Raw genomic sequence first — 26,127 nt, 5'->3', positions numbered from 1 at the left:
CCAATGTGTCATGTGGAACATTCTCAAGCTACAGTTTCATGTCAGATACTGCCATTTTGTACCACTACTAACAGCTTCAGTCAACATTAAACCACGGTTTGAGAATGTACCACTGTCTTCATTACTCTAATGATGACATCACTCCTTCCTAATCCTAACTCACGTTATTTTGTAGTTTGCCACCAGTGCACCCACCCACCAAGTCTAAACCTAGGTAAGACACTTGCTCTCAGTAAGGACTACCTACAGAAGTAACTGGCTATCACCGAATCATGTTCCTAAATCTGTGCTTGTATGGTGTCCTCAAATAAAACCAGTGTTTTTGTTTTCTTATTTTTACAGATTTTTTGCCCCAAAATTCATGCTGTTAGGTTGGAAAAAAGCAGTTCCTGTAGTTCCTCTCATGATTTCATCAACTTGTTATTTTGAAGTATCAAAAATATTTTTTTTTAGACAGGTTTGAATTATATTATTTCAAATAAGTTACTGACATTTTGCTGATTTCTGGTTGGCAGAATAAAGAAACCGCTGCCTTTCATTTAATGTAATTTTTCACATTTAACATTTTTGGATTCTGCTGTTTCGTAAACCAAATTAGAAAAAATCTGTCCTAAAGAAGCACATGAGAGTTGTTGGATACATGTCTTTCACCATGTGTCACAAATAACATGTAGTTTTCACAGCACTAGAACATTATCACTGTAAATATATTCACATAATGAGCAATCATATAATATTCTCAACAAATGCCATGTTAGGAATACTTTTTGTGTATTGTAGCGTCCCCAGTGACCCCTATTGCCTGTGTGGGTACCGCAAATCACGCCATCCCCAAGAATCACTTCTCCTTAAGGGAGCGGATAAATGGGACCCCAAGCAAGACACAACTGCTTACCCGACAAATGCATTTGGAGAAATTGAATTCCCAGGATTTGGTGACCATGTCAGCAAGGTAGTACTGTTTGTTTGCAGCTCACCTGAACACTCGGTTTCTCAACAATGTTTCAGTACTTCATTCATGACGAATATGTGGCCAATGTTTCAGTAGCAGATTCATGACCAATATCTGATCAATGTTTCAATACTTGATTCATGACCAGTATATGGACAATGTTTCAGTACTAGATTCATGACCAACATATTACAAATGTTTCAGTACTTGATTAATGACCAACATGTGGCCATTGTTTCAGTACTTGATTAATGACCAACATATGACCAATGTTTCAGTATCCAATTGATGACCAACATGTGGCCAATGTTTCAGTACTTGATTAATGACCAACATATGACCAATGTTTCAGTACCCAATTGATGACCAACATGTGGCCAATGTTTCAGTACCCAATTGATGACCAACATGTGACCAATGTTTCAGTACCTGATTGATGACCAATATGTGGCCAATGTTTCAGTACCCGATTGATGACCAACATGTGGCCAATGTTTCAGTACCTGATTGATGACCAATATGTGGCCAATGTTTCAATACTTGATTCATGACCAGTATATGGACAATGTTTCAGTACTAGATTCATGACCAACATATGGCAAAGGTTTCAGTACTTGATTAATGACCAACATGTGGCCATTGTTTCAGTACTTGATTAATGACCAACATATGACCAATGTTTCAGTACCCAATTGATGACCAACATGTGGCCAATGTTTCAGTACTTGATTAATGACCAACATGTGGCCATTGTTTCAGTACTTGATTAATGACCAACATATGACCAATGTTTCAGTACCCAATTGATGACCAACATGTGGCCAATGTTTCAGTACCTGATTGATGACCGATATGTGGCCAATGTTTCAGTACCCGATTGATGACCAACATATGGCCAATGTTTCAGTACCTGATTGATGACCAATATGTGGCCAATGTTTCAGTACCCGATTGATGACCAACATGTGGCCAATGTTTCAGTACCAGATCCATGACCAATATCTGACCAATGTTTCAATACTTGATTCATGACCAGTATATGGACAATGTTTCAGTACTTGATTAATGACCAACATATGGCCAATGTTTCAGTACTTGATTGATGACCAGTATGTGGCCAATGTTTCAGTACCTGATTGATGACCAACATATGGCCAATGTTTCAGTATGTGCGTGCTGACCATCAGACCAGTATGACCACCATGCTGAAGCTGATGGCTGACCGATGGGGGCTTGAGATGCCCAATCTTCTCATCTCTGTTACCGGCGGCGCCAAGAACTTCCACATGAAGACACGGCTGAAGGAGGTGTTCAGAAGGGGCCTGATGAAAGCTGCCCTCAGTACAGGTCAGTGTTTGAAATAATTTTAAAACTCAACTAGACAAAAGGGCATGTGACCCATTAATGTTGCCTGCCCATCTTGAAAGTTACCTGCCCGCTTTCAGATATTATTTTTATTATTATTTTATCTTATCGTGACTCATACTTAAACTCATGTGCATGAGTCAGGATAAGTGTAAATTATATTTTTACTATTTACAAATACATATTGAAAAGTCATGAAAAATTAGGCCGATGGACAGGCAGTTATTTCGGACACTGGTACAGGTGATTGTCAAGACGCTGCCTACAGATCAGACCCTTTGCATGCCTTAGTTATCAATGTATCTACATGTCTGGCTTGTGGGTATGCTGTAGTTTCACAGCCAGTGCTTCATCACCACATCACGTTCACTCCGTTATTGCTGACCCCACCCCACCCCATCCCGAGTACTTGTGTTACAGGAAAGGTCATATGAGCAGGATTAGTTTCATCTTCTTGAGGCAAGGGAGTTAAAACTGACTATAAAAGTCCAGTTTCAACCCTTGCTGAGCTAAACTAGAATTTCTAGGCTCGATTGCAGTGCCACCAGTGGCTATTAAGAGTTATGTCCCTTCTATTGACCAATTAGAATCCATCTCTCATTTAACTTGCAATTGCTTCAAACAAAATGACGATGCCAACTCAAGATGATATAATCGATAATCAAGATCTATTTTGTAATAAAATCGCTCTTACCCCATGAGGTGTATCAAATCACATGGGCACCCTGAATAAAAACATGAAAAGATTTGGAAAATGTTTGTTGATACTAAGATGATGGCACACATGATTTGCAAATCCTGCAATTGAGAGATATCTACACAGCAGTTTATGGCCCAGATGCCTATTTTGTTACATGATATTTATTGGACTATGCATAGACTTGTTAAAACTCCATAATTCCAGCCTAGTTCAGCAAGGGTGGAAACTGGAATTTTACACTCAGTCTACGCCCTTGCCTCAGGGAGATGGATAAGTTTTAATGTGTTGTCTTGGTGACTGGTCTCAGAAACATTTCAGAATGGCAAGATGAACTATCAGAAGCTGTGAAGGATGGTTTGGTCTCACATCATTTTGTAGAAGATGTCTTGTTTGGTGTTATTTTGTGGGAATGACACATGGAAGGCCTGGAACAGGTGTGTCATATGGAAGATGTAAAATAAGAGATGATTGTGTATTTAGATGCCTGGATTGTGACGGGGGGAACAAATGCTGGCGTGATGAAGCATGTCGGGGAGGCTGTGCGAGACTTCGGGCTGACCACGGAGGCTCACAAGAAGGTCATCTGCATCGGAGTAGCGCCCTGGGGCTGTGTCCAGGAGAAGGAATTGCTCATAGACGACATGGTATGACCACAGAATAGTTAGAGTACTTAATACCAGACTTGTTTTCTTCTTGTTTTACACTTTTTTATATAAATCTATGTGCTTGTGGATTTCTTTGACCTAAATCACTTGGGGTGTTTCTCTCACAGTAATCTTTTGAAACTTGCTATGTTGATTGCAGATATCGATATTGATTTCACCAAATTGGTAAACGTCTAAGACCTGCATCACTTCGGGGTTTCCTCCCATATTAAACTGACACGCTGTGATATAACTGGAATACTGTTAAAAGTGGTGTAAAACCCAACTCACTCACTCACTCACTCACTCACTCACTCACTCACTCACTCACTCTTGCCTGGACAACACTCCTGTATTTACAGGCCACTTTGCTCACTCACTCACTCACTCACTCACTCACTCACTCTCTCACTCACTCACCCACCCACCCACTCACTCACTCACTCACTCACTCACTCACTCACTCACTCACTCACTCACTCACTCACACCCACCCACCCACCCACTCACTCACTCACTCACTCACTAACTCACCCACTAACTCACCCACTCACTCACTCATCATATCATCCTCATCTCCTCATCGTCAACTTGTGTGTTCCGTCTACAGGGCAAGTGGCCTGCACTGCACCGGATTGTGAATGATCCCAAGCCCAAACAGTCGTGCCTTGACCCCAACCACACGCACTTCATACTGGTCGACAACGGCACACAGCAACAGTTTGCTGTTGAGATCCCCTTCCGGGGTAAACTCGAGAATGAAATTGCCAAACAGAAGACAGCAACTGGGTCTGGTAAGATGGTCAAGGCGTTGCTGTTGTTGGTGTAGTTGTACTGCGAAGGAGTAGTTGTACTGCCCATGATGTTGTAGTTGTACTGCATTATATCAAGGTGCATGTTTAGGGGTAGATTTATCAACACATTTTTATGTAGCCAGCAGGTTTTGCTCCTTTTAAATGTTACTATAAGGGTAACGCTATTTTTCAGGGCATTATCATTTGCAGAAGCCCGAGGTCTTCCATTAACTGCCCGACGAAGGAGGGCAGTTGAAAAGACCGAGGGCTTCAGCAAATGATAATGCCCTGAAAAATAGCGTTACTGTTATTATAGCTAAAATGGATGGAATTTGTTATCAAATAAATAGAAACAATGTCGATTTTAAAACATTTACTGCAATCAACACGAATGTCACTGACCCACTTTTACAAATATGGAAACGTCATAGAACAAACCAGATGACGTCACTATTGAACGTAACGTCACCTATCCCTATCCTATGACGTCACCTAACAACTGGCGTGATAATGGCCCGTCGTCAAGTAATATGAGGGCATTATCAAGTTACAGTGGCCCGCTCATTTCTGATAACATGCGGGCGTTTTTATGATAATTCTATCCATTTTAGCTATAATAGCCCTTATCCCAATTGCCTGGCCTACAACTGAATGGTGGAGGCTGTGAAGTGGCCGAACCTGTGGTTGTGTAGCCACCTAATGGGGCTCTGAAAATTTTAGAACTCCTCAAAGCCTTTCCCTGCACTCAGAGATTAAATCTTGGTTTCCATTTGTCTCATTGCGTGGTGATTTATGAGCAAATAAAGACGTTGTACACATCATTTCAAAATGGCGTCTGGTTGTCATTCTACTGTGATGATTGACATGTCTTTCTTTGAGTTAACCAGTCACATGTCATCCCCCTAAATATTTTCTCATCGAAATTACATGGTTCACAAGGAGTGTCCAATTAACTATTCATCTATTTGAGGTTTCAGCAAACCCTTTGTAATTTTAACTGGTCACAGGCCAACGGGCCAGCAGTTAAATTGACCCTTGATGTTGTGATTCAGGTGTGCCTGTGGTCCTGCTGGTGCTAGAGGGAGGGCCTGGCACCCTGGAGACGTGTAAAAGTGCCATTCAGAACAACACACCCGCTGTCATCATCAAGGTACAGTATTACGTAATATGTGTACGTTTGTGATGAACACCCATTCAGCAGTAGAAAATAACAGTTTTATTCCACTAGTTCTTATAATGATAACATATAGCAAAACCCTTAAAAATGGCAAATTTCTGCTAGTCCTTATGATAACTTAACTATTAGGCAGTTGGGCAAGGCCTACAGGACTAGTAGCAATTTGGTGCCGCCATTTGGTCAAAACTGTTTTAGGAAAGTCCAATCCTGAATACTGCAAGATGCACTGCGAGTTTGTGTAAAGACTAGGTTTGTAATAGGTTTCCCTGATTGACAGGTGCTTTTTTAAATTCCCAAGCTTCTGAATGGTCGTGCATGATCGCCTCCCTCCACATGTACAGTAGTCTGTACAGTAGTCTGAATGGTTGTGCATGATCGCCTCCCTCCACATGTACAGTAGTCTGTACAGTAGTCTGAATGGTCGTGCATGATCGCCTCCCTCCACATGTACAGTAGTCTGTACAGTAGTCTGAATGGTCGTGCATGATCGCCTCCCTCCACATGTACAGTAGTCTGTACAGTAGTCTGTACAGTACAGCTATTCTAGTCCATCCCAATACTCACAGTGACTGTATCTACAACGTTCGTGTTCTTGAATCTCCTCACAGGGCTCGGGTCGAGCGGCAGACATCTTGGCGTTCGCCTACCAGCATGCAACAGAGAAGGAAGTTGAAGTGGAAGACAAATTTGGCAGGAAAATAAAAATGTATGTCAATTATTAGCAGTGGGTGACCCAGTGCCATGTTTTATGGGATTGATGGACAATGCATGCTTATGAGACCTAACTTGGACATGTGTGTATAATGTTGTTTATAAAACAGTGGAGCTAGAGTGTGTACATTCATATGTGAGGGAAATTTTACTGGGGCTGGTGTGCCTTACATAATAGTGGGAAGCTGGGACATGGCCAATGGTCAGCCAGCTCTTCCCCACATGTCACTATCTTCCCGGGGCAAGAGAGATAACTTACTAAAAGTCCAGTTTCAACCCTCGCTGGTTGACGGATTGACGGATCTTGGTCCTGTCCATTTGCTGTATAAATATGCTTATAACAAAGTTAGTGGGCCTTTTCTGACTTACAGTAAGCTGTGTTTGTAACGAACATGCTTATAAGGAAGTGACGTATATAACAAACTCTATATATATGCATATAACGAACTACAGTTATAATGAACTAAAATTAGTGGGCCACCTGAGTTTGTAACCATAGTTTACTGTATTAGAATGCTTTGTATTGTACTCCAAGGAAAGAATACCCTGTTACTTGTAATAGCTACTGGTGGCGCTATGATCAAGCTCAGAAATTCCAACTCAGTTCAGCAAGGGTTGAAACTGGACTTTTAGTAAGTTATCTCTCTTGCCCCGGGAAGATAGTGACATGCGGGGAAGAGCTGGCTGACCATTGGCCATGTCCCAGCTTCCCACTATAACTTAAACAGGGATGTCATCGTATATCACGATATTGATGTAGTGATAAATTTTTAATGTCGATACAGTATCAGTACAAAGTTATGAATATCGATACTAAAATTAAATTAATTATTCACTGTCACAGAAACGTTAAAGCATTTAAAGGATCAACCAAGTTCATATTTAGCATAAACTTGTTTGATTGCAGGTCTACATAGACAAGTTTTATCTATACACGTACACTGTGTACCGAATAATTATTATTATTATTCGATGTATAGTGATACTTTTCAGTCAATATATCGATACAAATGCTTTCAATCAATGAACCCTCTATACTGAAATTCTGCTGACTGCACAAATCCTTGTGACTATGTGCTATTTGAAACTTCTTCGAAGATAGCGTGGTGGGATAGCTTGGTTAGGCCAAGTCCCACTTGTACATTGCCTGTGACAGCCTCATTGTCTCCATGTTGATGTGAGTGCTGATTAGTAGGGTTGGGACGATACACCAACTGTGTGATGTGATACGTATCACGATACCTTGCTCACGATCCCATACGTGTCCGATACTTGCCATGCTCTTATCTGTGGTGCGTAAGCCATCTTTTTCATAGACAGGATGGCAAAATACCTGGCACACTAACAATTTACTGTTGGCAGTGTCAAGTATGGCACAATGGATGGAGATATGTACGTTTTCACTACTCATTTTCACTTGTAATTAGTGTTTGGTATAACATTTATTAAAGAATACATTTAAGGTAAGAATCGATACATTTTCCTTAGTGTGCAATTGTGATCGATACTTGTATCGAGAAGTAAAACATCACGATCCACCAGTGCATCGGTGTATCGTCCCATCACTACTGATGAGAGAGTCAAACCATACTCACTCTTAAGAAGCTTACTTTAAAGTGTCGTCATGGACATTGCAGCATGCAGCCATATATGACATATGGCGTGGAAGCAGACATCACCGAGATGATCAGCAGAGAATTTGGAGAGAAGGAACTAGCGACGCGGGTTGGCTGGGTTCGAACTTGTCTCAAGAATAAAGACCTGATCAATATATACGAGCTGGACTCTCGTACGTCCACCAAGGATGTGGACATGGCCATATTGAAGGCACTCCTGAAAGGTAGGTGGATGCACAGTTCATGGCACCGTACCCAGACCGATGCACAGTCTAGCAATCCTGAGTTGAAATCTAACAGGTCAGTGTGAAACTGATGAAGAATACGATATCATTTTGGTATTTGAAGCTGCAATATATTGGGGGAATTCTGTTGGTAAAGTGAAAAAACATGTGACTGGCTTGCTTTAGATACCCACGTTGATGTTTCTGAGACGAGCTGTTGATATTATATATATTCTGTACCATGTTCCTCATTCAGTCTTGCTTGTCTATTCCGAAATGTCGCCTTTACAGTAATTAGAGAAGTTATAATCCATTCATTGTGTCTACTTTGTCATCGGTCAACTTGTAAGTAATGCCTATCAGACAAGAGCTGTTGGTCTTCTGTCCACAGCTAACCAAAATGAGGTGATGGATCAGCTGAGGTTGGCATTGTCATGGAACCGGATAGATGTTGCGAAGAGTGAAATCTTTACAGACAGAGAATGGGAGGTAAAGAGCTGTTAATACCTTTGGTGGAGCTTCACTTGAGATTTGATCCAACACTAAATTCAAATTTTTCTACAAACCCCTGTCTTTTACCTTGCCCTGGCAATAGTCACTTCTCAGTTGTTTAGATTTGTTATTCGTTTCTTTAGGCAGTCGTTGTCTGTAATACATAATAATGGTCGAAGACCCGGGTTCGATTCCCCACATGGGTACAATGTGTGAAGCCCATTTCTGGTGTCTCCTGCAGTGATATTGCTGGAATACTGCTAAAAGCAGCGTAAAACACTACTCACTCAATCCCTAACCTAATTGTTGTTAATTCAAATTTTGATAAATTGGAAAAAGTATAACCTTAACACAATTGGTAATAGTAACGAAATAGTACCACTATTGCCTACTTCCAGATGGGCCAGCTGGACCAAGTCATGTTCACAGCCATTGAGCTGAACCGCGTGAACTTTGTGGACTTATTCTTGGACCATGGGGTCAGTCTGAAGGACTTTCTCACCCCATCACGGCTTCTGCGACTCTATAATCAGGTAATATACTCTTGTGTCAGTCTGCGACTCTATTATCAGGTAATATACTCTCGTGTCAGTCTGTGACACTATAATCAGGGAATATACTCTCGTGTCAGTCTGTGACTCTATAATCAGGGAATATACTCTTGTGTCAGTCTGTGACTCTATAATCAGGTAATATACTCTTGTGTCAGTCTGTGACTCTATAATCAGGTAATATACTCTCATGTCAGTCTGTTACACTACAATCAGGTAATATACCCTCGTGTCAGTCTGCGACTCTATAATCAGGTAATATACTCTCATGTTTGTCTGCGACTCTATAATCAGGTAATATACTCTCATGTCAGTCTGTTACACTACAATCAGGTAATATACCCTCGTGTCAGTCTGTGACTCTATAATCAGGTAATATATTCTCGTGTCAGTCTGTGACTCTATAATCAGGTAATATACTCTCATGTCAATCTGCGACTCTATAATCAGGTAATATACTCTCATGTCAGTCTGTGACACTATAATCAGGTAATATACTCTCATGTCAGTCTGTGACTCTATAATCAGGTAATATACTCTCGTGTCAGTCTGTGACTCTATAATCAGGTAATATAATCTCATGTTTGTCTGCGACTCTATAGTCAGGTAATATACTCTCGTGTCAGTCTGTGACTCTATAATCAGGTAATATACTCTCATGTCAGTCTGTGACTCTATAATCAGGTAATATAATCTCATGTTTGTCTGCGACTCTAAAGTCAGGTAAAATACTCTCGTGTCAGTCTGTGACTCTATAATCAGGTAATATACTCTCGTGTCAGTCTGTGACTCTATAATCAGGTAATATACTCTCATGTCAGTCTGCGATTCTATAATCAGGTAATATACTCTCGTGTCAGTCTGTGACTCTATAATCAGGTAATATAATCTCATGTTTGTCTGCGACTCTATAGTCAGGTAATATATTCTCGTGTCAGTCTGTGACTCTATAATCAGGTAATATACTCTCATGTCAGTCTGCGACTCTATAATCAGGTAATATATTCTCGTGTCAGTCGGTAACTCTGTAATCAGGTAATATACTCTCGTATCAGTCTGTGACTCTATAATCAGGTAATATACTCTCTTGTCAGTCTGTGACTCTATAATCAGGTAATATACTCTCGTATCAGTCTGTGACTCTATAATCAGGTAATATACTCTCGTGTCAGTCGGTAGCTCTGCAATCAGGTAATATACTCTCGTATCGGTCTGTGAATCTATAGTCAGGTAATATATTCTCGTGTCAGTCGGTGACTGTGTAATCAGGTAATACACTCTCATATCAGTCTGTGACTCTATAGTCAGGTAATATACTCTTGTCTCAGTCTGTGACTCTATAGTCAGGTAATATACTCTCGTTTCAGTCTGCGACTCAGGTAATATTATACAATTATTGACTCTATATGAAATCAAACCTGTTTTTATAGGGGAGAAAAGCAGCAATATTGACCCAAAAGGAAATATATTGATTTTGGGGGTCAATAAGAAAACGTATTGACCTCATATAAATTCTAAAATTATTTTATTATATGATACAGAGACGAGCAGATACAACATTTCAAACTATGGTAGCTACAATAATGTCAGGAGGTTCCAGCAGTCAGACATCCGATTGGCTTAGACTGGGGAATGCCACTTCCAGGTCATTTTCCGCATTCAATGTTGAGTGACTCAAGACAACAAGTTAACTCAAGACAACACTGTAGCTCAAGACAACACTGTAGCTCAAGACAACACTGTAGCTCAAGACAACACTGTAACCCAAGACAACACTGTAACTCAAGACAACACTGTTGCTCAAGACACTACTGTAGCTCAAGACAACACTGTAGCTCAAGACAACACTGTAATTCAAGACAACACTGTAGCTCAAGACAACACTGTAGCTCAAGACAACACTGTAACTCAAGACAACACTGTAGCTCAAGACAACACTGTAACTCAAGACAACACTGTAACTCAAGACAACACTGTAGCTCAAGACAACACTGTAACTCAAGACACTACTGTAGCTCAAGACACCACTGTAGCTCAAGACACTACTGTAGCTCAAGACAACACTGTAGCTCAAGACAACACTGTAACTCAAGACAACACTGTAGCTCAAGACAACACTGTAACTCAAGACAACACTGTAATTCAAGACAACACTGTAGCTCAAGACCACACTGTAATTCAAGACCACACTGTAGCTCAAGACAACACTGTAATTCAAGACCACACTGTAGCTCAAGACAATGCTGTAGCTCAAGACAACACTGTCGCTCAAGACAGCACTGTAGCTCAAGACAACACTATAGCTCATGAGGCACCTGTTCAAGGCACGAAACGTTGTGTTCCTCATCATAAAGAAGTTGCCATCCATAACTTCTCTTCCTCAATGTAAAGATGTTGTGACAGTAACATGGTCTGTCAGTCAGGGATGATGAGATGCTGATGTTGGTTGCAGATTTCCCGGAACTGCCAGCTGAACACGCTCCTCACCAAGGTCCACGGAGCATCTACAGAGGTGAGGCTCCACAGGCTCCACAGGCTCCACAGACAACTTCTTGCTGCACGCTGGGGGGGGGGGGGGGGGGGGGGGGGGAAGTAGATCTTAGAATGCCTTGCAGTGATGTTGTGATAATCTGTTGAGTGACTTTAATTCCCAAAATGTAGATTCCCCCATGACTAGGATACATCTGTCATATACCTATAGGATATGTGTGTTTGTGGCTCTCATAATGACCTGAAGCTATGTGCTATTACTGAAGCACAGTCCATTACTACAAGCGCGTGGACAGAGTATCTGCATGGAGAGGGGAAGGTTGGTAGTTCTGTCTCTGGTTGCATCATACCATAAATTTAAAAGGTGATACTTGTTGTTACCCTGCCTTGTATTTAGCATTAAGAATATAAAACAAGGGCTGGTCGGCTCAGAGCCAGTATACTGTATGTGTGGTATCCAGATCAAACTGCTATATCCATATCAATGCCGTTATGTAAGTGCACTAATCTTGAATGCAATGTTAAGCCCCATTTCCCCTCCCACCACACTGAAGTGTGAGGCTGTAGTGAGACACGTGTGACTGTGTGAGGCTGTAGTGAGACACGTGTGACTGTGTGAGGCTGTAGTGAGACACATGTGACTGTGAGGCTGAAGTGAGACACGTGTGACTGAGTGAGGCTGTAGTGAGACACATGTGACTGTGTGAGGCTGTAGTGAGACACATGTGACTGTGTGAGGCTGTAGTGAGACACATGTGTGACTGTGAGGCTGTAGTGACACGTGACTGTGTGAGGCTGTAGTGAGACACGTGTGACTGTGAGGCTGTAGTGACACATGTGTGACTGTGAGGCTGTAGTGACACATATGTGACTGTGTGAGGCTGTAGTGACATACGTGTGACTGTGTGAGGCTGTAGTGACACACGTGTGACTGTGTGAGGCTGTAGTGACACATGTGACTGTGAGGCTGTAGTGACACATATGTGACTGTGTGAGGCTGTAGTGACACACGTGTGACTGTGAGGCTGTAGTGACACACGTGTGACTGTGAGGCTGTAGTGACACACGTGTGACTGTGTGAGGCTGTAGTGACACATATGTGACTGTGTGAGGCTGTAGTGACACATGTGTGACTGTGTGAGGCTGTAGTGACACATATGTGACTGTTGGAGGCTGTAGTGACACAAATGACTGTGTGAGGCTGTAGTGAGACACGTGTGACTGTGAGGCTGTAGTGACACATGTGTGACTGTGAGGCTGTAGTGACACATATGTGACTGTGTGAGGCTGTAGTGACACATGTGTGACTGTGAGGCTGTAGTGAGACACGTGTGACTGTGTGAGGCTGTAGTGACACAAGTGTGACTGTGTGAGGCTGTAGTGACACATATGTGACTGTGTGAAGCTGTAGTGATACGTGTGCCACGTGTGATGCTGTAGTGACACATATGTGACTGTGTGAGGCTGTAGTGACAAACGTGACTGTGTGAGGCTGTAGTGATACACGTGTGACTTTGAGGCTGTAGTGACACACGTGACTGAGGCTGTAGTGACACAAGTGTGACTGTGTGAGGCTGTAGTGACACAAGTGTGACTGTGTGAGGCTGTAGTGACACAAGTGTGACTGTGTGAGCCTGTAGTGAGACACGTGTGACTGTGAGCCTGTAGTGAGACACGTGTAACTGTGAGCCTGTAGTGAGACACGTGTAACTGTGTGAGCCTGTAGTGAGACACGTGTGACTATGTGAGGTTGTAGTCACACACGTGTGACTATGTGAGGCTGTAGTGACACACGTGTGATTATGTGAGGCTGTTGTGACACATGTGTGACTGTAAGGCTGTAGTGATACACGTTGGACTGTGTGAGGCTGTAGTGAGACACATGTGACTGTGTAAGGCTGTAGTGACACATGTGTGACTGTGTAAGGCTGTAGTGAGACACGTGTGACTGTGTAAGGCTGTAGTGACACGTATGACTGTGTGAGGCTGTAGTGACACATGTGAATGTGTGAGGCTGTAGTGAGACACGTGTGACTGTGTGAGGCTGTAGTGACACATGTGTGACTGTGTAAGGCTGTAGTGAGACACGTGTGACTGTGTAAGGCTGTAGTGACACGTATGACTGTGTGAGGCTGTAGTGACACGTGTGACTGTGTGAGGCTGTAGTGAGACACGTGTGACTGTGTAAGGCTGTAGTGAGACACGTGTGACTATGTGAGGTTGTAGTCACACATGTGTGACTATGTGAGGCTGTAGTGACACACGTGTGATTATGTGAGGCTGTTGTGACACATGTATGACTGTGTGAGGCTGTAGTGACACACGTGTGACTGTGTGAGGCTGTAGTGACACATGTGTGACTGTGTGAGGCTGTAGTGACACGTGTGACTGTGTGAGGCTGTAGTGACACGTGTGACTGTGTGAGGCTGTAGTGACACACGTGTGACTGTGTGAGGCTGTAGTGACACGTGTGACTGAGGCTGTTGTGACACATGTATGACTGTGTGAGGCTGTAGTGACACACGTGTGACTGTGTGAGGCTGTAGTGACACATGTGTGACTGTGTGAGGCTGTAGTGACACATGTATGACTGTGTGAGGCTGTAGTGACACACGTGTGACTGTGTGAGGCTGTAGTGACACGTGTGACTGTGTGAGGCTGTAGTGACACGTGTGACTGTGTGAAGCTGTAGTGACACGTGTGACTGTGTGAAGCTGTAGTGACACACGTGTGACTGTGTGAGGCTGTAGTGACACACGTATGACTGTGTGAGGCTCTAGTGACACACGTGTGACTATGTGCTGCAGGCGCGGAAGTTCAGTCTGGCAGATGTGGGACATCTGCTGCAGGAGCTGATCGGGGACTACTACCAACCATACTACCTGACTGACAGCCGCTTCAAGAACCTCAAACCGGAGCAGCTTCTTAGTGCACCAGGTACCAGTACATGCTTGTTGTCATCAAGGTACCAGTACATGCTTGTTGTCATCAAGTTACCAGTACATGCTTGTTGTCATCAAGGTACCAGTACATGCTTGTTGTCATCAAGGTACAAGTACATGCTTGTTGTCATCAAGGTACCAGTACATGCTTGTTGTCATCAAGTTACCAGTACATGCTTGTTGTCATCAAGGAACCAATACATGCTTGTTGTCTTCAAGGTACCAGTACATGCTTGTTGTCATCAAGGTACCAATACATGCTTGTTGTCATCAAGGTACCAGTACATGCTTGTTGTCATCAAGGTACAAGTACATGCTTGTTGTCATCAAGGTACCAGTACATGCTTGTTGTCTTCAAGGTACCAGTACATGCTTGTTGTCATCAAGGAACCAATACATGCTTGTTGTCTTCAAGGTACCAGTACATGCTTGTTGTCATCAAGGTACCAATACATGCTTGTTGTCATCAAGGTACCAGTACATGCTTGTTGTCATCAAGGTACAAGTACATGCTTGTTGTCATCAAGGTACCAGTACATGCTTGTTGTCATCAAGGTACCAATACATGCTTGTTGTCATCAAGGTACCAGTACATGCTTATTGTCTTCAAGGTACCAGTACATGCTTGTTGTCTTCAAGGTACTAGTACATGCTTGTTGTCTTCAAGGTACCAGTACGTGCTTGTTGTCATCAAGGAACCAATACATGCTTGTTGTCTTCAAGGTACCAGTACATGCTTGTTGTCATCAAGGTACCAATACATGCTTGTTGTCATCAAGGTACCAGTACATGCTTATTGTCTTCAAGGTACCAGTACATGCTTGTTGTCTTCAAGGTACTAGTACATGCTTGTTGTCTTCAAGGTACCAGTACGTGCTTGTTGTCATCAAGGAACCAATACATTCTTGTTGTCATCAAGGAACCAATACATACTTGTTGTCTTCAAGGTACCAGTACATTCTTGTTGTCATCAAGGAACCAATACATGCTTGTTGTCATCAAGGTACCAGTACATGCTTGTTGTCTTCAAGGTACCAGTACATGCTTGTTGTCATCAAGGTACAAGTACATGCTTGTTGTCATCAAGGTACCAGTACATGCTTGTTGTCATCAAGACTTATACATGCGGCTTATTGCCATGTATTGCTCTCATATGATAAAACTCAGAAAGTCTTTTCATTATGAGATGCTGTAGGATCAGTGTTCTGAATTTTTGGTAAATTTGAGACAAAAGATATATAAAAATCCTCATTTAGTTTTCTAAAAGAAAGAGATCTTGAGAAGCATCAATTCTGGCCTGGGAAATGTGTGTCTGCAATGTCAAGGATGCTGTTAACACATCACATATTCATGAATGATGCTTTGTGCTGTGTTACAGAGCCGGAGCCAGGGTCTGTTCCACAGGTCAGCGGGGACTTGCAGTTACATCGGCCCATCCAGGAGCTGTTCATCTGGTCGGTCCTCATGAACAGGCAGGAGCTCGCTAAACTGTTCTGGAGAGAAGGGAACGTAAGTCTCATACAGGCTGGGAACTTTAGTCTCATACTTGCAGGGAGCGTATATCTTCACAATGGGAGGGAAGCATGAGTCACAAACTGACAAAGAATGTCAACAACCTGTACACCATCATGTCTGCCCCATCCTGTGAACTGTGTGTTGTGAAGATGCCCTTTGTTTCAGGAGCAAACAGCGGCAGCTCTGGTTGCCAACAGCATTCTCAAGGCTCTGCGCAAGTGTACAGATGATGCCGAGCTGATGAAAACACTGGAGTCAAATGCGAAGTGAGTCAATCCATATTCCTATATCAACCTTGAGTTGATCCTCCACATATCTCTATGTCAGGTGTTGTATAATATATCTATGAAACAGTAAGAGAACCTAGCAGAGCAGTCCAATGCATCCTATCTGCCCTGTGTCATCAGTGAGTTTGAGAACTTCTCCCCTCCTACCCTATGTCCTCAGTGAGTTTGAGGACTTCACGCCTCCTGCCCTGTGTCCCCAGTGTGTTTGAGGACTTCCCCCCTCCTGGCCTGTGTCTTCATTGAGTTTGAGGACTTCACCCCTCCTGCCCTGTGTCCCCAGTGTGTTTGAGGACTTCCCCCCTCCTGGCCTGTGTCTTCATTGAGTTTGAGGACTTCTCCCCTCCTGCCCTGTGTCTTCATTGAGTTTGAGGACTTCTCCCCTCCTGCCCTGTGTCCTCTGTGAGTTTGAGGACTTCTCCCCTCCTACCCTGTGTCTTCATTGAGTTTGAGGACTTCTCCCCTCCTACCCTGTGTCCTCAGTGAGTTTGAGGACTTCTCCCCTCCTACCCTGTGTCCTCAGTGAGTTTGAGGACTTCCCCCCTCCTACCCTGTGTCCTCAGTGAGTTTGAGGACTTCTCCCCTCCTACCCTGTGTCCTCAGTGAGTTTGAGGACTTCTCCCCTCCTGCCCTGTGTCCCCAGTGAGTTTGAGGTCTTCTCCCCTCCTGCCCTGTGTCCTCAGTGAGTTAGAGGACTTCTCCCCTCCTGCCCTGTGTCCCCAGTGAGTTTGAGGTCTTCTCCCCTCCTGCCAAGTGTCCTCAGTGAGTTTGAGGACTTCTCCCCTCCTGCCCTGTGTCCTCAGTTAGTTTGAGGACTTCTCCCCTCCTACCCCGTGTCCTCAGTGAGTTAGAGGACTTCTCCCCTCCTGCCGTGTGTCCCCAGTAAGTTTGAGGTCTTCTCCCCCCCTGCCCTGTGTCCTCAGTGAGTTTGAGGACTTCTCCCCTCCTGCCCTGTGTCCTCAGTTAGTTTGAGGACTTCTCCCCTCCTGCCCTGTGTCCTCAGTGAGTTAGAGGACTTCTCCCCTCCTGCCCTGTGTCCTCAGTGAGTTTGAGGACTCCTGCCTTGCTGCCCTGTGTCCTCAGTGAGTTTGAGGACTTCTCCCCTCCTGCCCTGTGTCCCCAGTGAGTTAGAGGACTTCTCCCCCCCCCCTGCCCTGTGTCCTCAGTGAGTTAGAGGACTTCTCCCCCCCCTGCCCTGTGTCCTCAGTGAGTTAGAGGACTTCTCCCCCCCCCCCTGCCCTGTGTCCTCAGTGAGTTAGAGGACTTCTCCCCTCCTGCCCTGTGTCCTCAGTGAGTTTGAGGACTTCTCCCCTCCTACCCTGTGTCCTCAGTGAGTTAGAGGACTTGTCCCCCCCCTGCCCTGTGTCCTCAGTGAGTTTGAGGACTTCTCCCCTCCTGCCCTGTGTCCTCAGTGAGTTAGAGGACTTCTCCCCCCCCCCCCCCCCCCTGCCCTGTGTCCTCAGTGAGTTTGAGGACTTCTCCCCCCCCCCCAGCCCTGTGTCCTCAGTGAGTTAGAGGACTTCTCCCCCCCCCCCTGCCCTGTGTCCTCAGTGAGTTAGAGGACTTCTCCCCTCCTGCCCTGTGTCCTCAGTGAGTTTGAGGACTTCTCCCCCCTGCCCTGTGTCCTCAGTGAGTTTGAGGACTTCTCCCCTCCTGCCACGTGTCCTCAGTGAGTTTGAGGACTTCTCCCCCCCTGCCCTGTGTCCTCAGTGAGTTTGAGGACTTCTCCCCTCCTACCCTGTGTCCTCAGTGAGTTAGAGGACTTCTCCCCCCCTGCCCTGTGTCCTCAGTGAGTTTGAGGACTTCTCTCCTCCTGCCCTATGTCCTCAGTGAGTGCGAGGATGTAGCAGTTTAAGTCCTCTACTCTATGCCGCATGTCCTGTGTTTCCAGTGAATTTGAAGACCTGGCAGTCGGGGTTCTCAACAGCTGCTACAACTCGGATGAGCAGAAGGCCCAGGACCTGTTGATCAGGGAGCTGGAGAACTGGGGCAGTGCCACGACCGTCCTCATCGCAGTGGAAGCAGACAGCAAGAAGTTTGTGTCGCAGACAGCATGCCAGTCTCTCCTCAACAGCATCTGGATGGGCAAAATGTCAATGGACAATGGAAAGATACTGGTATGTGGGCACATGGAAGTGATGGTTAACATGACAGTTAGTGCTGCTTGATAAAGGACCTGCACTGAAATCACCCGTTTATCACCTGTGAAGATCTTGGTTAGAATTTGTCTTCAGCAACCCATGCCTGATGGAAGAGTTGACTAACACTCCAGTGTCACCCACAAAGGGTGTCTATCTGTCAATAGACAAAGAAATAAAGTCTCACACCCGTAGCCTGTGTCTGGTCTTCCTGTATACCTACACAATCCCGGTTACACAACTTTATCTAAAAATTGAGGCATCATCTGAGTATTTACAATGTCTGTGTAATGCCCCACCCCTTGTTATAGCGAAATTCGAAAAAGTTTGGTGTCCGAAAACATATGCTCCGACAATATATTGTGTCTTGTGTTGCAGCTTGTGTCCAGCATGTTCTTCTTCCCCCTCATCTGGTTCATCATCCGGTTCCGGGAGGAGGAGAAGGCCAAGTTTGAGGCTCTCATTTCATCCCAGTCTGACGGAAAGAAGCCAGCAGGAATGGTAGGTCTCATTATGAGGGTGGAATACTTCCAGGTAACATGATGATGGCAGCACACCGTGAGAGGGGTGCACTGACAAGATAGTCATGAACTTGACATAGCACCATTGCTGTCATTGGTCAGTGATTGGAAACGTACGTCTGTATTCCTCTAGCTGCTAACAAGATGACTGTCTGGCAAAGCTATGTCACAGTTCAGTATGGAAGTAAAGATATCAATAAACTCCTCACTGAGTGTCTGCTGTACTTTGTTTGTCACAGGGCAGCCAGCCACCTCTGAGCCGGGAGAACACGATGAACCTGCAGCGAACTCCTACGCGGCTGGACATGAAGGAGCAGCAGTGAGTAGCCAGTAGCTTGAAGTCATTAGCTGGTTGCAAGTAGCTAGTAGCTTGTAGTCAGTTGCCTGTAGACAGTACCCTGTAGACAGAAGCTTGTAGACAGTAGCCTGTAGTCAGTAGCCTGTAGTCCGTAGCCTGTAGTCCGTAGCCTGTAGTCAGTAGCCTGTAGACAGTAGCCTGTAGTCAGTAGCCTGTAGTCAGTAGCCTGTAGACAGTAGCCTGTACACAGGAGCCTGTAGTCAGTAGCCTGTAGTCAGTAGCCTGTAGACAGTACCCTGTAGACAGAAGCTTGTAGACAGTAGCCTGTAGTCAGTAGCCTGTAGTCCGTAGCCTGTAGTCAGTAGCCTGTAGACAGTAGCCTGTAGTCAGTAGCCTGTACACAGGAGCCTGTAGTCAGTAGCCTCTAGTCAGTAGCCTGTAGTCAGTAGCCTGTAGACAGTAGCTTGTAGTCAGTAGCCTGTAGACAGTAGCCTGTAGTCAGTAGCCTGTAGTCAGTAGCCTGTAGTCAGTAGCTTGTAGTCAGTAGCCTGTAGACAGTAGCTTGTAGTCAGTAGCTGGTAGCAAGTAGCTTGTTGTCATTAGCCTGTAGTCAATATCTTGTAGACAGTAGCCTGTAGTTGTTAGCTTGTAGCCAGTAGCTTGTAGCAAGTAGCTTGTAGACAGTAGCTTGTAGCCAGTAGCCTGTAGCCAGGAGCTTGTAGTCAGTAGCTGGTAGCAAGTAGCTTGTAGACTGTAGCCAGTAGCTTGTAGCCAGTAGCTGGTAGTAGCTTCATTTGAAGCCTTGTATTTGCCCATATAAGGATCTATCTGTTAAGTGTATGACAGCTTGTTGGACCCTTGTAAATGTCCATATCAGGCTCTATCTGTTGAGTATCTAACAGCTTTTAGCCTTCTGTTTGTCCATATCATGCCCTATCTGTTGAGTATCTAACAGCTTTTAGCCTTCTGTATGACCAGATGAGGCTCTATCTGTTAAGTATCTAACAGCTTTTAGCCTTCTGTATGTCCATATCAAGCCCTATCTGTTGAGTATCTAACAGCTTTTAGCCTGCTGTATGTCCATATCATGCCCTATCTGTTGAGTATCTAACAGCTTTTAGCCTTCTGTATGCCTAGATGAGGCCCTATCTGTTAAGTATCTAACAGCTTTTAGCCTTCTGTATGTCCATATCAAGCCCTATCTGTTGAGTATCTAACAGCTTTTAGCCTTCTGTTTGTCCATATCATGCCCTATCTGTTGAGTATCTAACAGCTTTTAGCCTTCTGTATGCCCAGATGAGGCTCTCTCTGTTGAGTATCTAACAGCTTTTAGCCTTTTGTATGTCCATATCAAACCCTATCTGTTGAGTATCTAACAGCTTTTAGCTTTCTGTATGTCCATATCAAGCCCTATCTGTTGAGTATCTAACAGCTTTTAGCCTTCTGTATGCCCAGATGAGGCTCTCTCTGTTGAGTATTTAACAGCTTTTAGCCTTCTGTATGTCCATATCAAGCCCTATCTGTTGAGTATCTAACAGCTTTTAGCCTTCTGTATGTCCATATCAAGCCCTATCTGTTGAGTATCTAACAGCTTTTCGCCTTCTGTATACCCAGATGAGGCTCTATCTGTTGAGTATCTAACAGCTTTTAGCCTTCTGTATGCCCAGATGAGGCCCTATCTGTTGAGTATCCAACAGCTTTTAGCCTTCTGTATGCCCAGATGAGGCTCTATCTGTTGAGTATCCAACAGCTTTTAGCCTTCTGTATGTCCATATCAGGCTCTATCTGTTGAGTATCTAACAGCTTTTAGCCTTCTGTATGTCCATATCATGCCCTATCTGTTGAGTATTCAACAGCTTTTAGCCTTCTGTATGCCCAGATGTGTATCTAACAGCTTTTAGCCTTCTGTATACCCAGATGAGGCTCTATCTGTTGAGTGTTCAACAGCTTTTAGCCTTCTGTATGCCCAGATGAGGCTCTATCTGTTGAGTATTTAACAGCTTTTAGCCTTCTGTATGTCCATATCAAGCCCTATCTGTTGAGTATCTAACAACTTTCAGCCTTCTGTATGCCCAGATGAGGCTCTCTCTGTTGAGTATTTAACAGCTTTTAGCCTTCTGTATGTCCATATCAAGCCATATCTGTTGAGTATCTAACAGCTTTAGGCTTCTGTATACCCAGATGAGGCCCTATCTGTTGAGTATCTAACAGCTTTTAGCCTTCTGTATACCCAGATGAGGCCCTATCTGTTGAGTATCTAACAGCTTTTAGCCTTCTCTATGCCCAGATGAGGCTCTATCTGTTGAGTATCTAACAGCTTTTAGCCTTCTGTATGCCCAGATGAGGCCCTATCTGTTGAGTATCTAACAGCTTTTAGCCTTCTGTATGCCCAGATGAGGCTCTATCTGTTGAGTATCTAACAGCTTTTAGCCTTCTGTATACCTAGATGAGGCTCTATCTGTTGAGTATTCAACAGCTTTTAGCCTTCTGTATGTCCATATCAGGCCCTATCTGTTGAGTATTCAACAGCTTTTAGCCTTCTGTATGCCCAGATGAGGCTCTATCTGTTGAGTATTCAACAGCTTTTAGCCTTCTGTATGCCCAGATGAGGCTCTATCTGTTGAGTGTATGACAGCTTTTAGCCTTCTGTATGCCCAGATGAGGCTCTATCTGTTGAGTATCCAACAGCTTTTAGCCTTCTGTATGTCCATATCAGGCTCTATCTGTTGAGTATCTAACAGCTTTTAGCCTTCTGTATGTCCATATCATGCCCTATCTGTTGAGTATTCAACAGCTTTTAGCCTTCTGTATGCCCAGATGAGGCTCTATCTGTTGAGTATTCAACAGCTTTTAGCCTTCTGTATGCCCAGATGAGGCTCTATCTGTTGAGTATCCAACAGCTTTTAGCCTTCTGTATGTCCATATCAGGCTCTATCTGTTGAGTATCTAACAGCTTTTAGCCTTCTGTATGTCCATATCATGCCCTATCTGTTGAGTATTCAACAGCTTTTAGCCTTCTGTATGCCCAGATGAGGCTCTATCTGTTGAGTGTATGACAGCTTGTTGGACCCTTGTAAATGTCCATATCAGGCCCTATCTGTTGAGTATCCAACAGCTTTTAGCCTTCTGTATGCCCAGATGAGGCTCTATCTGTTGAGTATCCAACAGCTTTTAGCCTTCTGTATGTCCATATCAGGCTCTATCTGTTGAGTATCTAACAGCTTTTAGCCTTCTGTATGTCCATATCATGCCCTATCTGTTGAGTATTCAACAGCTTTTAGCCTTATGTATGCCCAGATGAGGCTCTATCTGTTGAGTGTTCAACAGCTTTTAGCCTTCTGTATGCCCAGATGAGGCTCTATCTGTTGTGTATCTAACAGCTTTTAGCCTTCTGTATGCCGAGATGTGTATCTAACAGCTTTTAGCCTTCTGCATGCCCAGTTGAGTATCTAACAGCTTTTAGCCTTCTCTATGCCCAGATGAGGCTCTATCTGTTGAGTGAGTCCTAACTTCACATTCTGCCATTACTCCTTTCAGAGATGAACCTAAACACAGAGTGAGACGGATCAACCCGTTCAGGAAGCTGATGCTGTTCTACACAGCGCCTGTCATCATCTTCAGCCTCAATGTGGTGAGTTGAGAGCAAGGGACTCATTCATGAAACAATGAGCGTGCGACAACTATCGTAAATCATCTAGTTTGGTATACACCCAGCAGTGTTGACGTGCCAAGATTGCTTTGTGAAACAGGGTTTGCTCAGATTTGAAAATGGCTTTATCATAAAGGCATCAGTAAAGATATACTTTAGTGGGTAAAGGAGAGCTTCAGACTGATGCGAATACTGATGGAACGTCCCCAAATCACCACCATATTAATTATTTGTGACCAGCATTGTTCAAGATGTTCAAGATCTGTTGTTCCTTCTTGACCAAAACAGTGTTGTTCCTTGTGTCCTACCTGGTGTTCCTGAACTATACAATATTGTTCCTTGTGTCCTACCTGGTGTTCCTGAACTATACAATATTGTTCCTTGTGTCCTACCTGGTGTTCCTGAACTATACAATATTGTTCCTTGTGTCCTACCTGGTGTTCCTGAACTATACAATATTTTTCCTTGTGTCCTACCTGGTGTTCCTGAACTATACAATATTGTTCCTTGTGTCCTACCTGGTGTTCCTGAACTATACAATATTGTTCTTGAAGTCCTATCTGGTGTTCCTAAACTATACAATATTGTTCCTTGTGTCCTACCTGGTGTTCCTGAACTATACAATATTGTTCCTTGTGTCCTACCAGGTGTTCCTGAACTATACAATGTTGTTCCTTGTGTCCTACCAGGTGTTCCTGAACTATACAATATTGTTCCTTGTGTCCTACCTGGTGTTCCTGAACTATACAATATTGTTCCTTGTGTCCTACCTGGTGTTCCTGAACTATACAATATTGTTCCTTGTGTCCTACCTGGTGTTCCTGAACTATACAATATTGTTCCTTGTGTCCTACCTGGTGTTCCTGAACTATACAATATTGTTCTTGAAGTCCTATCTGGTGTTCCTAAACTATACAATATTGTTCCTTGTGTCCTATCTGTTGTTCCTGGACTATCCAGTGTTGTTCCATGTGCCCTTTCTGTTTCTGACCTATCTAGTGTTGTTCCATGTGCCCTTTCTGTTTCTGACCTATCCAGTGTTGTTCCATGTGTCCTATCTGTTTCTGACCTACCCAGTGTTGTTCCATGTGTCTTTTCTGTTCCTGACCTATCCAGTGTTGTTCCATGTGTCCTATCTGTTCCTGACCTATCCAGTGTTGTTCCATGTGCCCTTTCTGTTCCTGACCTATCCAGTGTTGTTCCATGTGTCCTTTCTGTTCCTGACCTATCCAGTGTTGTTCCATGTGTCCTTTCTGTTCCTGACCTATCCAGTGTTGTTCCATGTGTCCTATCTGTTCCTGACCTACCCAGTGTTGTTCCATGTGTCCTTTCTGTTCCTGACCTATCTAGTGTTGTTCCATGTGTCCTTTCTGTTCCTGACCTATCCAGTGTTGTTCCATGTGTCCTTTCTGTTCCTGACCTATCTAGTGTTGTTCCATGTGTCCTATCTGTTCCTGACCTATACAATGTTCCATGTGTCTTTTCTGTTCCTGACCTATCCAGTGTTGTTCCATGTGTCCTTTCTGTTCCTGACCTAACCAGTGTTGTTCCATGTGCCCTTTCTGTTCCTGACCTATCCAGTGTTGTTCCATGTGCCCTTTCTGTTCCTGACCTACCCAGTGTTGTTCCATGTGTCTTTTCTGTTGACCTGACCTAACCAGTGTTGTTCCATGTGTCCTTTCTGTTCCTGACCTATCTAGTGTTGTTCCATGTGCCCTTTCTGTTCCTGACCTACCCAGTGTTGTTCCATGTGTCTTTTCTGTTGACCTGACCTAACCAGTGTTGTTCCATGTGTCCTTTCTGTTCCTGACCTATCTAGTGTTGTTCCATGTGTCCTTTCTGTTCCTGACCTATCCAGTGTTGTTCCATGTGTCCTATCTGTTTCTGACCTATCTAGTGTTGTTCCATGTGTCCTATCTGTTCCTGACCTATCCAGTGTTGTTCCATGTGTCCTTTCTGTTCCTGACCTATCCAGTGTTGTTCCATGTGCCCTTTCTGTTCCTGACCTATCCAGTGTTGTTCCATGTGTCCTTTCTGTTCCTGACCTATCTAGTGTTGTTCCATGTGTCCTTTCTGTTCCTGACCTATCCAGTGTTGTTCCATGTGTCCTTTCTGTTCCTGACCTATTTAGTGTTGTTCCATGTGTCCTTTCTGTTCCTGACCTATCCAGTGTTGTTCCATGTGTCCTTTCTGTTCCTGACCTATCCAGTGTTGTTCCATGTGTCCTTTCTGTTCCTGACCTATCTAGTGTTGTTCCATGTGTCCTTTCTGTTCCTGACCTATCCAGTGTTGTTCCATGTGTCCTTTCTGTTCCTGACCTATCCAGTGTTGTTCCATGTGTCCTTTCTGTTCCTGACCTATCCAGTGTTGTTCCATGTGTCCTTTCTGTTCCTGACCTATCCAGTGTTGTTCCATGTGTCCTTTCTGTTCCTGACCTATCCAGTGTTGTTCCATGTGTCCTATCTGTTCCTGACCTATCCAGTGTTGTTCCATGTGTCCTTTCTGTTCCTGACCTATCCAGTGTTGTTCCATGTGTCCTTTCTGTTCCTGACCTATCCAGTGTTGTTCCATGTGTCCTATCTGTTCCTGACCTATCCAGTGTTGTTCCATGTGTCCTTTCTGTTCCTGACCTATCTAGTGTTGTTCCATGTGTCCTTTCTGTTCCTGACCTATCCAGTGTTGTTCCATGTGCCCTTTCTGTTCCTGACCTATCTAGTGTTGTTCCATGTGTCCTTTCTGTTCCTGACCTATCTAGTGTTGTTCCATGTGTCCTTTCTGTTCCTGACCTATCCAGTGTTGTTCCATGTGTCCTTTCTGTTCCTGACCTATCCAGTGTTGTTCCATGTGTCCTTTCTGTTCCTGACCTATCCAGTGTTGTTCCATGTGTCCTTTCTGTTCCTGACCTAACCAGTGTTGTTCCATGTGTCCTTTCTGTTCCTGACCTATCTAGTGTTGTTCCATGTGTCCTTTCTGTTCCTGACCTATCTAGTGTTGTTCCATGTGCCCTTTCTGTTCCTGACCTATCCAGTGTTGTTCCATGTGCCCTATCTGTTCCTGACCTATC

General features: G+C 44.1%; 1 protein-coding gene across 9 annotated transcripts in view; it reads left to right on the top strand.

Annotated features, from left to right (window-relative positions):
* LOC124122562 (transient receptor potential cation channel subfamily M member-like 2) overlaps positions 1–26,127 on the top strand; it is a 79,905-nt gene that overhangs the window by 14,340 nt on the left and 39,438 nt on the right. For 8 of the 9 annotated variants that reach the window (XM_048380538.1, XM_048380537.1, XM_048380539.1 and 5 more), the window contains 18 exons: positions 176–214; positions 781–952; positions 2,119–2,299; positions 3,498–3,661; positions 4,272–4,455; positions 5,508–5,605; positions 6,241–6,338; positions 7,981–8,183; positions 8,575–8,672; positions 9,074–9,208; positions 11,679–11,738; positions 14,524–14,653; positions 16,037–16,167; positions 16,339–16,439; positions 18,349–18,574; positions 18,974–19,096; positions 19,356–19,435; positions 22,952–23,045. In XM_048380538.1, coding sequence (XP_048236495.1) covers positions 176–214; positions 781–952; positions 2,119–2,299; positions 3,498–3,661; positions 4,272–4,455; positions 5,508–5,605; positions 6,241–6,338; positions 7,981–8,183; positions 8,575–8,672; positions 9,074–9,208; positions 11,679–11,738; positions 14,524–14,653; positions 16,037–16,167; positions 16,339–16,439; positions 18,349–18,574; positions 18,974–19,096; positions 19,356–19,435; positions 22,952–23,045 — 2,317 coding nt within the window. The remainder of the gene's footprint in view (positions 1–175; positions 215–780; positions 953–2,118; positions 2,300–3,497; positions 3,662–4,271; positions 4,456–5,507; positions 5,606–6,240; positions 6,339–7,980; positions 8,184–8,574; positions 8,673–9,073; positions 9,209–11,678; positions 11,739–14,523; positions 14,654–16,036; positions 16,168–16,338; positions 16,440–18,348; positions 18,575–18,973; positions 19,097–19,355; positions 19,436–22,951; positions 23,046–26,127) is intronic. The other variant, XM_048380542.1, reaches the window with a different exon arrangement.

This window comes from Haliotis rufescens, unplaced genomic scaffold (assembly GCF_023055435.1).
Source record: "Haliotis rufescens isolate VD_foot unplaced genomic scaffold, xgHalRufe1.0.p SCAF_31, whole genome shotgun sequence".
Taxonomy (NCBI): Eukaryota; Metazoa; Mollusca; class Gastropoda; order Lepetellida; family Haliotidae; genus Haliotis; species Haliotis rufescens.
This window is presented reverse-complemented; position numbering and strand designations above follow the sequence as displayed.